The sequence below is a fragment of the Cottoperca gobio genome, chromosome 9 (genome assembly GCF_900634415.1).
Source record: "Cottoperca gobio chromosome 9, fCotGob3.1, whole genome shotgun sequence".
Classification (NCBI taxonomy): Eukaryota; Metazoa; Chordata; class Actinopteri; order Perciformes; family Bovichtidae; genus Cottoperca; species Cottoperca gobio.
This window is the reverse complement of record NC_041363.1, coordinates 13,046,707-13,058,334: the sequence shown is the minus strand read 5'-3', so window position 1 is coordinate 13,058,334 and position 11,628 is coordinate 13,046,707. Positions and strand designations below refer to the sequence as shown.

The 11,628-nt window shown below is 41.9% G+C and overlaps 1 protein-coding gene across 6 annotated transcripts; it reads left to right on the top strand.

The window, feature by feature from the left end:
* The first annotated feature begins 92 nt into the window (after nt 1-92).
* On the top strand, nt 93-11,094 carry naa35 (N-alpha-acetyltransferase 35, NatC auxiliary subunit). Of its 6 annotated transcripts, none has more exons than XM_029438860.1 (24): nt 93-260; nt 1,343-1,398; nt 1,873-2,001; nt 2,090-2,123; nt 2,460-2,574; nt 2,761-2,835; nt 3,630-3,818; nt 4,019-4,085; nt 4,217-4,260; nt 4,373-4,423; nt 4,893-4,976; nt 5,144-5,258; nt 6,571-6,749; nt 6,906-6,965; nt 7,088-7,194; nt 7,481-7,547; nt 7,681-7,779; nt 7,967-8,145; nt 8,238-8,374; nt 8,500-8,567; nt 8,660-8,800; nt 9,040-9,162; nt 9,478-9,558; nt 9,717-11,094. In XM_029438860.1, exons 2-24 carry the CDS (start codon nt 1,383-1,385, stop codon nt 9,774-9,776), a joined length of 2,220 nt encoding a protein of 739 aa, XP_029294720.1. In that variant the 5' UTR covers nt 93-260; nt 1,343-1,382; the 3' UTR covers nt 9,777-11,094. The 6 variants fall into 6 exon arrangements, with proteins under 6 accessions (XP_029294720.1, XP_029294722.1, XP_029294723.1 ...); XM_029438862.1 differs by having other exon boundaries at nt 3,630-3,797; nt 9,717-9,776; XM_029438861.1 differs by lacking the exon at nt 93-260 and adding an exon at nt 279-302 and having other exon boundaries at nt 1,876-2,001.
* The last annotated feature ends 534 nt before the right edge of the window (nt 11,095-11,628 follow it).

Below are 11,628 nucleotides of genomic sequence, written 5' to 3'. Positions count from 1 at the left end.
ATGTTTATCTGCGTTGTTTAAGCCAAAACTCCGCAATGAGACACATGCATCATAACCTTCACCAACATTACTATAGTTGTATACCTACACTGGCCATGTTGCACGCTATAAACAGTTCATTGTAGCCTTGGTCAACAGTATGACACATTAGGACTACATTTCCCAAGTTGACAGCGGCCTATGACGTTAACTGTATGCGCCGGTCTTTACAGTCTTTAGAGAGATCTTTATTAGCTACATGGTCAATACAAAATACTAAGGTACGTGCAAATTTACAACGAACATGTAGCTTTCTAATAACGGTATTCTTGTTTTGTATACCTGATGTTGTATGCACGTTGAATAATGTGTTAAACTGACTAAATGCAAGCTTTGTTCATAGGAAACAGCCACTGTGGGACACATTAGCTTGTTAGCACACGGCATTACAAGATACTTTGACGTTGGTGATAGCTAGCTAACATGTCTTATGCATGTTATGTCTTTTGATACCTTGCATGAGTAACCTAAAAAGCATTTTTGTAACGTACGTCGTTTTTGTACTCATTACAAGGGTATTGATGATAGTGACAAATAAGCTCACAGACTTGTACTCTCGTATATATGTGTTTGTTTGTTGACATGTAGCTTGCTATTTATTAATTATATTAATATTAATGAATAAGTTAATAAGTTATTTTGCTCTTTATGAGATGCCTCCCAATGCCAGACTGAAGGAAATGCACCAATCATTTCTTTGACCTGTAATTATTTTTACTTGCATGTAGTGAGGTGAGGTCAAATCGATGTCAGTGTATTCATAGTATGCTACACACTCGTATAACCTCAGCTCAGTTAGTATTCTATTTGATAGAGGTGATATAAACATTATTACGTAAATATACCTCTATAAATCAGTCCTACAGTAATGGGTGTTTTTTAAAACTCCCTTTTAGCCGTCACAGTACTTACTGACATGCTCTTGGTTTAAATGGCTGATACCATTCAATGCACTCAGGCGTGCAATTTACACCTTTTTAGGCTCCAATTTAAGATCCTCAAGTCAGTTCTCAGAGCATGATGTTAATCCTTTCCTGTTGCCCATGATCATAATCTACTGTCTGTCCAGCTTTCCTTGAGCAGAAGTATGAACATCAACATGTAGGACATACATAGCCATTTAAGTTTGTTCTCACATTTATTTATATCAAATATGACAAAGGATTGCCTGTTGAATTTAATATGTTATGATTTAGACTGGACCACACTGGATTATTTTGACATCCACACATGCTCAGTGTAAATATAGAGATATAGTCTAAACGTGTGACCTTACTGTACCGATTGCACTGCATGTTTAAAGCTTCATCAGCCAGCCGAGTGTGTACCAACTAACCTTTGGAATGTCCAGTGGAGAAGGTGAATGAATGTAGTGAATTATTGTGTGAATGTAAATGTGTATTTTTCAGATCATGGTTAATACATATGTAAAGCAACAATGCTATGAGAGCAGAGGCTCTTCATTGACTCTTCACTTCACTGTGACCCGTGATTTGAGCCTATCAATAATGCTGGGTTTTCATACTGTGGACAGTTTGACTTTTAAAAAAACAGGTCATGGCTCTCATCAATTTAGCTCTGCCTGTTGTGGAGTTATTGTTCATGCTGGCTCAGTGGCATGGCTTACTGTCATATCCAAAATTGATGAGAGCCATCATTAATGTTATTAGTTAAACCTGTTACTGCTATGGTAAGGCAACATGTCTGATAAGAGACATTTGTACTTAAATCGTGTGAATGAACCTAAAACAATGTCATGTTAACATGTTCTGTTAAATCTTGTAATAGATTGACATCTTGTGATATTTTGAACACTTTGTTTCTTTTTGTAAGTAGTCACCATGGTGATGAAGTCAGCAGTTGAGGATGATGATGCCGGCTGGGGTCTGGGCATCCCAGAAAAGATGAAGAACAATGCCAACTGGGTTGATATAACGCATGAATTCAAGGGTGCATGCAAAGGTACAGGCTCTGCAAGTGATTGTGTGTGTGGATCGTATGTGTACCGTTGTGAAAGATACTGACGTGTTCCTCCTTTTTATTTATGCAGAGTTGTACCTTGGAGAGTTGCTTCATGACAAACTGTGAGTACACTTTTGCACACTCACTTTAAAGAGTCTGTTTGCTTAAATTACAAAAAAAAAAAACATACAACGGTATGTTGAAAGTGTTTGAAGAAAGAAAATGGAGCTGATTTCCAAAAGAGAGTTTTCATGTCCCAAAGTCTAAATTGTGTTTCAGATACTTCATAGCATTGACAAGATGGAGTAAAAACAATGAAACATGGAATTCGTATAATTCTTTTAGCATGAACATGTTTTATTTAACCATACTGGGATCTGCATCAACTATTGGATCGTTAGGATTTGTTTGTAAATACTTGTTCAAAACAGACACTAAACGTTCTGCTATGGTGGCAGGTTTGGCCTATTTGAGGCCATGTCAGCCATAGAGATGATGGATCCAAAGATGGACGCAGGAATGATTGGAAACCAGGTCAACAGGAAAGTTCTCAACTTTGAACAAGCTATCAAGGTACAGTACCCCTGACCTCTCACTGCCGTACAATGAAAACAGGGAATTGTCAGGAAATTAAAACCAAAAACCTAATTTTCTTAATCTAAATTTACAAATCTGATTTCATTGTCTAGTTTTATATATATATATATATATATATATATATATATATATATTTTTATTAACGTTTTTATTTTGGTCTAGGAAGGTGCCATTAAAGTGAAAGACCTGAGTCTTCCTGAACTCATCGGGATCATAGACACATCTTTCTGCTGTTTGGTGAGATTCACTTTCTTAAAATGTAAATGTTGTGGGTATTATACATGTAGAGGTTTATATTTTACTGACCCTTGAGGGGCACATTTTTTCTCCCCTCCACAGGGAAACAAAGAGAGTGGGTAAAGAGTTAGTGTTTTATTCAAGAGCACTTTGACAGTGATTCCCACTGGTCAAAGATCTTCTAAAATGTTGTGGAATTTGGAGAGATGTAGTGCAGACAGAAAACATCAGTGGATTTGATGGTGGTGATGTCTAGTGGTCTAGTGGTACGCCTTCCAAACAAAACACTAGAAGGTCTGGAGTTTACTACCAGGCTGCCACCATTGTACCCCTGAGCAAGGTACTTAACCCTGAGTTGCTCCAGGGAGACTGTCCCTGTAGTTAGTTCAATGTAAGTCGCTCTGGATAAGAGCGTCTGCTAAATGACCTGTAATGAAATGTAATTATCTTCCCTCCTCCGCTCTGTTTCTCTCCCGCACACACCTACAGTCAGAGACAGAGCGGAGGAAAGGAGGTGCCCCCCCCCGTCCCCCCCCGTCGCACAAACCTCAGATAGCACCCTGGACCTGGTCATTTTAAAAGTAGCTCACAAGCCAAAAAAGTGTGGAGCACCCCTGCTTTACATGAACATTCAAATAGGGCAATATAAATAAATGGCAAGCAAATGTTTAGTTTATAACAAACTATTTTCTTTTTTTCTGAACTGATCTATTTTTTTCCCCCCATTGCATTTTAGATCAGCACCACTGCGGGAAATCCCGTACTCATGTGTGCATGTTTGTGTGTATTCATAGATCACATGGCTGGAGGGCCATTCCCTTGCACAGACTGTGTTCACATGTCTGTATGTCCATAACCCCGACCTGATTGAGGAGCCCGCCCTCAAAGCCTTCGCCCTGGGCATCCTGAAGGTGTGTGACATCGCCCGAGAGAAAGTCAACAAGGCTGCTGTGTTCGAGGAGGTACGCAACGTTCTACAGTCGGTCAGTGCATGTGTGTGTGGCAACATTTGAGTTATTGTCTTTTATGTTTTCTGGGGGTCAGGTAATCATTTTTTATCTGTGGTGTTTCTGCTTTGCCCACCGATATTTATGCAAACATTTATTTTTAAAAATGCAATTGGTTGATGACTCGGTGTCATATTATCTGTATGAATGCTGATTCACCTCGTATTTTTCTGTAGGAGGACTTCCAGGCCATGACCTATGGCTTCAAGATGGCCAATAATGTCACAGACCTGCGGGTGACAGGTACAAGTAATGTATTGTGAAAGATTATTAGTTCCACAGCTTCATGTGTACTGACGCCATTGCAGAATAGTACTGTTGGTTCGGAGAAACAAAGCTGAGGCAACCTCTCTCTCATTTGTTCTTCTTACCAGGTATGCTGAAAGACGTGGAAGATGAGTTACAGAGGAAAGTTAAGGTATTTGTTCTCGGCCAGTTTAAGCCACAGTCTTTCCAATTTTGATGATATATTTCTGATAGGAACGCTGATTATTATATTGTTTATATTGGTTGCTCTCCTTCTGCCTCAGAGCACACGCACTCGACAGGGTGAGCAGCGAGACCCTGAGGTCGAAGTAGAGGTATGTGAGGTCAATACTCCATGTCTGTAGAGTTATTGCTTCTTTTTTTTTTTTTTAATGCATGTTTTTGGAATAGCATTCAGACCATCTGAAAGCTAAACTCTGTTTTTTTTTACTAATGTAGTTGCAGTTTCAAAATAAAATGCATATGACTACAAAGTAAACCTTAACCCCCCCCCCCCTTCTCTATCTCAATCCTGTTATAATCTGTTTTCCATCTACTGTCTATCAGTAGAGTGGGACTCGTATGACCTTTTAGGGATTATACTCCAGCTGTTTCATTACAGTAATATTAATAATTATAATAATAATGAAGGAAGAACAAATCTTTGTCAAAACAACACAAAGTCAGCCTTTGGGATTTCTTGTGCCTTGTAAAGCTTCAAAGACAAATAAGGAAATATGTGTATTAATAGATTTCCATGTAAAATGTGAGCCTGTTCAATGTTCTCATACTTTATTTTTCCAGCATCAGCAGTTTTTGGCACTTTTCAATAGAATCAAGTTCACACGCCTTCTACTGACTGCACTGATCACCTTTACCAAGAAAGAGGTAATGCACATGCAACATACATACATACGAGTTAATGACTGCCACATGGATTTTACAATGTTTTTCTTCGAATTTCCGAGCAGTGAAGAGGATTGTAATAACTTGTATGTTCAATTGGCCATTTTCATCCTCAAGTGTGTTTTTGTTTACGATTGTATCTTTATCAGACCAGCTCGGTGGGCGAGGCCCAGAAACTTGTGGCTCAGGCAGCTGACCTCTTATCAGCCATTCATTCCAGTATTCAGCACGGCATCCAGTCACAGAATGACACCACTAAAGGAGGTAACACTCACTCACACACTCACACACACACGCTCACATCACACGCATACGCTCACTCACACACACACGCTCACTTACACGCACACGCTCACTCACACACTCACACACACACGCTCACTCACACGCACACGCTCACTCACACTCACACGCTCACTCACACACACACGCTCACTCACACACACACGCTCACTCACACTCACACGCTCACTCACACACGCACACGCTCACTCATACACACACGCTCACTCACACGCTCACTCACACTCACACGCTCACTCACACGCTCACTCACACGCTCACTCACACTCACACGCACGCTCACTCACACGCTCACTCACACGCTCACTCACACTCACACGCTCACTCACACGCTCACTCACACGCTCACTCACACGCTCACTCACACTCACACGCTCACTCACACGCTCACTCACACGCTCACTCACACTCACACTCACACGCTCACTCACACGCTCACTCACACTCACACGCTCACTCACACGCTCACTCACACGCTCACTCACACGCTCACTCACACGCTCACTCACACGCTCACTCACACTCACACGCTCACTCACACGCTCACTCACACGCTCACTCACACGCTCACTCACACTCACACGCTCACTCACACGCTCACTCACACTCACACGCTCACTCACACGCTCACTCACACGCTCACTCACACGCTCACTCACACTCACACGCTCACTCACACGCTCACTCACACTCACACGCTCACTCACACGCTCACTCACACTCACACGCTCACTCACACGCTCACTCACACGCTCACTCACACGCTCACTCACACTCACACGCTCACTCACACGCTCACTCACACTCACACGCTCACTCACACGCTCACTCACACGCTCACTCACACGCTCACTCACACGCTCACTCACACTCACACTCACACTCACACTCACATGCTCACACATGCAAACCTTTCAGCCGTAGAGTCAAGCACATAATTTGGCTTGACATGAGTTTACAAAGCAACTGTGCTAAACGACTAGAGACACACACACACACACACACACACTCACTCACCGCACGTGCTTAGGATTCAGTTTGTAAATCAGTCAGGACAACTAAATGAAAGTTTCGCACACACATTCTTGCTCCCCAGCCATCATGTTAACAGAGAAAGCTATTATCAGTGCACACTACATGTTCCTCCTCTAACTTTAACACATTTCCACACACAGCTAAAACAAGTTAAAAGTGTAGCTGAGGCTGCCTCTTAGGGAAGATTATTCTAAATGTGACCTGTGTTAACCTTTTTGTTGTTCTGTGTATGCTGCAGACCACCCCATCATGATGGGCTTTGAGCCACTGGTAAACCAGAGACTGCTGCCACCTACCTTTCCACGCTACGCCAAGATCATCAAGAGGGAAGACATGGTGGCCTACTTCAGCAAACTTATAGAACGCATCAAGACTGTTTGTGACGTGATCAACACCACCAACCTGCACGGCATACTGGTGAACGCTTTTCTGTTTGGTTTTTTTATGTTACTTGGTTCCAAATGAATATTCTAAGTGGTAATCATCCCATACATGCACATGCTTTTGTAGGACATTATAAATGATACAGGCATATATATTTAAACAATATCAATATTGTGGGCTTTTTCTCAGGACTTCTTCTGTGAGTTCAGTGAACAGTCTCCATGTGTGCTCTCCAGATCTCTACTCCAGGTGAGTTAATAATGCCTACAGAGAGATTCATTGAAATGTGCGTACAGTTATTTTAGAATTAAAACATATCAGTCTAAAGCCCAGTGTATGAGAACTAAAAAGGATTATTTTCCTAAATCCAGACAACGTTCCTGATTGATAATAAGAAAGTGTTTGGGACGCACCTGATGCAGGACATGATTAAAGATGCTCTGAGATACTTCGTCAGCCCACCTGTCCTCTCCTACAAGTAAGTCTTTCAATGGTTAAATGATTAAAACCTTAACATGCGACTCATTTAATGTCATATGTCAATAATTACATTTATTTTAAGGATTTATTTGGAACTTTGTTTTTGTGTGTCAGTATGATATGCAAACTCTTGAGTAAACTTATTGTGTCATTCAAATGAGCTGTCTCAAGATTATTGATTATTGTGTGTGTGTGTCTGTGTCTGTGTGTGTGTGTGTGTGTGTGTGTGTGTGTGTGTGTGTGTGTGCGTGCGTGTGTGTGTCTGTGTGTGTGTGTGTCTCCAGGTGTTGTCTGTTCAACAACCACCAGGCCAAGGATTACATTGACTCCTTTGTTACGCACTGCTCCAGGGTATGTTAATCTTTTTGCTATTTTAGGAAGTATGGGCTAATCTATCATCAGCTATATGAATTAGCAAGTGGTGAATCTGTGTGTTTATTTGTTTGTTTGTTTGTTTGTTTCGTGTTGTCAATTCTTCCTGCAGCCATTCTGCAGTCTGATCCAGATCCACGGACACAACCGAGCTCGACAGAGAGACAAGCTGGGTCACATTCTTGAAGAGTTTGCCACACTGCAGGACGAGGTGACGTGCAGCTGTTTCTCTCTGTCGCATTCCTCTTTTTGTTTATACTATATTTAAACACAACACCACGTTTTGTTGCACCTTGCGCCACACAAGTTACGCAGTGATACCTCACCTACTCTGAGGGCAGTTTTTTAAAGTTATAAACAAACTACTACTACTAAACTACTCCTTTTGTGCTCTGCAGGCAGAGAAGGTGGATGCAGCGCTGCATGGCTTGCTGATGAAACTTGAGCCTCAGCGGCAGCATCTGGCCTGTCTGGGCACCTGGATCCTGTACCATAACCTGAGGATCATGGTCCAATACCTGCTGAGCGGCTTTGAACTGGAGCTGTACAGCATGCATGAGTACTACTATATCTACTGGTGAGAGCACACAACTCTATAATCTCTCTACAGCATGCACAGGTGCACTTTTAATCACCTGTGAATGAATCGGTGTTTGTTTTTGACTGTAGGTACCTGTCTGAGTTCCTTTACGCATGGCTGATGTCCACTCTGAGCAGAGCCGACTCGTCTCAGATGGCAGAGGAGCGAATTGTGGAGGAGCAGGTGAAAGGACGCAGCAGCAAAAAGACCAAGAAGAAGAAAAAAGGTACGCTCTATTGTAGCCTCCGTGGCTGAGGTGGAGTCTTAGAGTATGACCACACTATGAAGCGTGATCTTCATGGACAGTAGGTGCATCATAATAATGATGTGATGTTTGGGTTTCCTCTGCAGTTCGCCCTCTCAGCAAGGAGATCACCATGAGCCAAGCATACCAGAACATGTGTGCTGGCATGTACAAGGTACGACATCAGTACAGACGCACCTTTGACCCCAGCTTCTCTGCTACTTGAAACACACTGCAGTATTATCCCACCTCTGTCTCTCTCCTCAGACCATGGTAGCTTTGGATATGGACGGGAAGATGCGTAAACCTCAGTTTGAGTTGGACAGCGAGCAGGTTCGCTACGAGCATCGCTTCGCCCCCTTCAACAGCGTGGTCACCCCCCCACCTGTGCACTATATCCAGTTCAAGGTACTGCTGTTGCTGTGGATGTAATTTATCCAGCAGGCTCTCCACATGTTCTGTCCCCCTTCCTTTGAACCCATTATTATTGTCCTTTCCCCTGGACTCTTCCTCTGATTTCCCCCCCCCTTGTCCTGCTCGTACTCCCGTCACCTTTCCTTTTTAAATTGTTTCCCTTTTTTCGCACTCTATCTGCCTTGCACTCTAATGTTCCTGCTCTCTGACTTTGCCTTTCATGCCCTCTCCAGGAGATGTCTGATCTAAAGAAGTACAATCCTCCACCAGGCTCCGCTGACCTCTACATGGCCGCCAGCAAACACTTCCAGCAGGCCAAGCTCATCCTAGAAAACGTGCCCATCCCAGACCCTGAGGTCAGGAAATGTCACTATTTTAAAATAAATGCCTGCTCTTACAGGAAACCAATTTTGTGTTTCGCTAAGAAGCTACGAGTCCCTGGATTCTTCAGCAAAACCTATTCCTAAACAAATGATAGTCTAGACCTATGCTAATGTTTTATTAGTTAGTATGACATCATTCAAGCATTATTCAAAAGAATAGCATCCTTAGTTTTATGGAGTCACAATACTTATCTGCTGTATTACTCTAAACTTGAACTAAACAGTTTGTTTGTACTCTAGTTTTGACCTTTTCTCAACTATCAATAACCAGTTAATGATTGATACCAGGTGAACCGTATACTGAAGGTGGCCAAACCCAACATTGTGGTTATGAAGCTCCTGGCAGGAGGGCACAAGAAGGAAACCAAGGTAACGCAACATACACATTCCCTGGATTGTCATTTGGTGGGGTTTTTTATACAAATTGTGTTCAATCAGCTTATGTTTTGATAAATGTATCTTAACGTTGTATAATGTTCCATATTATGACAACGTTGTTGAAGTAAAATGTGTCTTTGCATCCCTAGGTGCTCCCAGAATTTGACTTCTCAGCTCACAAGTACTTTCCTGTGGTCAAGATTATCTGATTCTGCGAGTTCATTTTGAAGAGTGTCATCTTAAAGACCATCAGCTGCAAAGACTGTACCCTCACCTGTGTGTGCGATGGCCCTGATCCAGTCCATGTCGGAACAATGTGTGTGCCATACACCTAACTGTAAAGGGGTGTGTGAAGCACCTGAATTTTGTTTTTCACCTGAATGAGAGATGAAGTCGTGCGTGTGTGTGTGTGCGTGCGTGTGTGTGTGTGTGTGTGTCTGTGTGTGTGTGATAATGAGTGTATATGATTCAATAATATGAAACCTATTTATGTGCTTATCTGAATGAAAATGTTGAGTTTCTAAGGACTGTAGTATCTTGTTTTCTCTCGTACAGCACAAATCAGTCTGCATTGCATTGTGAAACGTCGACAGGACAATCTGCGGAGAAGAACCACTCTGTTTATGATCTTGTACGTGTAAAGTAAAGAGATCCAAAATTCACAACCTACAGCTGTGGTAGATACTTTCCAGATCAGGGAACCCTTCACACTGCTTCCTCAAACCCACACCAGCAACTGTCAAATATCAAGAACGTAATAAAACCGTCTTTTTATTCAAATTCCAAAATTAGTTCTGTGAAGATTTTAATCTAAATTTAAATCTAAATCCTGCAATATGCTGTATGTGAGATTCATACAGACAATGAGGTTTTATTGTGTACCACTTCACTTCTTTATATAGCTCATTTCAGACAAAGGCAATTCAAAGTACTTTAAAAAAGCATTCAAAACAAATGAAATGGAAAGTAGATAAGTTAAAGATCAACATTGGAAATACAGTAGATGTCGCCAGAGGTGCAGATGTATAATAATGTAACCTCTTTAAATGACTGAGAAAAGCAGTGGTAAACAGAAAAGTGTTAAGCCTCGATTTAAAAGAACTCCGGGTTGGGGCACAGAAACTGAACGCTGCTTCCATGTTTGGTTCTGACCCGGGGGACGATGAGTACCTGTCCCAGACGATCCAAGAGCTCTGGGTGGCTCCTAACAGAGCAGCATATCTGACATGTATTTGGCAGTAAAACTCATCTGAATTTATCGAGATACACACTATAATTGAGCTGTATTTATTTATTTATTTCCAAGCTGTGCCTACTGATGGAGACGTACTGACTACAGGGTTCAGGGCTTCTTTTTTTACACGTTGCCCTCTGTGGTGCACTGAGCTGTTCTCACCACTAAGGCTCAGGAGTTAGTAACTCTTCATGTCTGAGGGACGCTCTCAACAGAACAGTTCTTTTTTTTTTTTATAAGCATGGATCATATATTGACTTGTATCATGAATAAAAACGCAGACATGAAAGCTCCTTTCTGTGCTGTGTTTGTGTTTTATATTTTGACAGATGAACTCAAAACATGCACTATAATCATATTGTGAGGACATGTCATGGAGAAATAAGAGCCCACATTTGTTAAGACAGTCGAAAGAGCCAAAATGAGCATACCTGTCAACATTGGAATTTCAAAATAAGGGACATTTTTGGCGGACTCGGCACATATTCACAGCTCTCAGCCCTCCAGGCCGAGTCCGAAAATAGGTGTGGTCCAAGTCAGGGCGCCAGAAGTGCCGGGGTAGGAAGTGGGGAAGGGGCCATTAGCGCACCGTTGGTGTGATCCCATCGCAAGATGGTCTCTAGTTGAAATGTATCTTTAAACTGGATAATCAAGATGAATGTGTAAAACATGTTCCCTTAAATTATTAAAGCGATGTGTGTAGTGTAGCGTATGTGGATAATTATATTGGTAACATTACTCCCATATGCATATATTCATAGTGCATCAGGTTCAGTGTATATTGAGTAGGGTATGACCATGTCATTTATCTGATCTATGTTCTCATC

What these genes read in the sequence shown, in the direction of transcription:
- naa35 (XM_029438860.1), top strand. An exon ending in TACGCAACGTTCTACAGTCG is followed by an intron (nt 3,819 to 4,018) that starts GTCAGTGCATGT and finishes ATTTTTCTGTAG; the next exon opens with GAGGACTTCCAGGCCATGAC. An exon ending in TGTGTGCTGGCATGTACAAG is followed by an intron (nt 8,568 to 8,659) that starts GTACGACATCAG and finishes CTCTCTCCTCAG; the next exon opens with ACCATGGTAGCTTTGGATAT.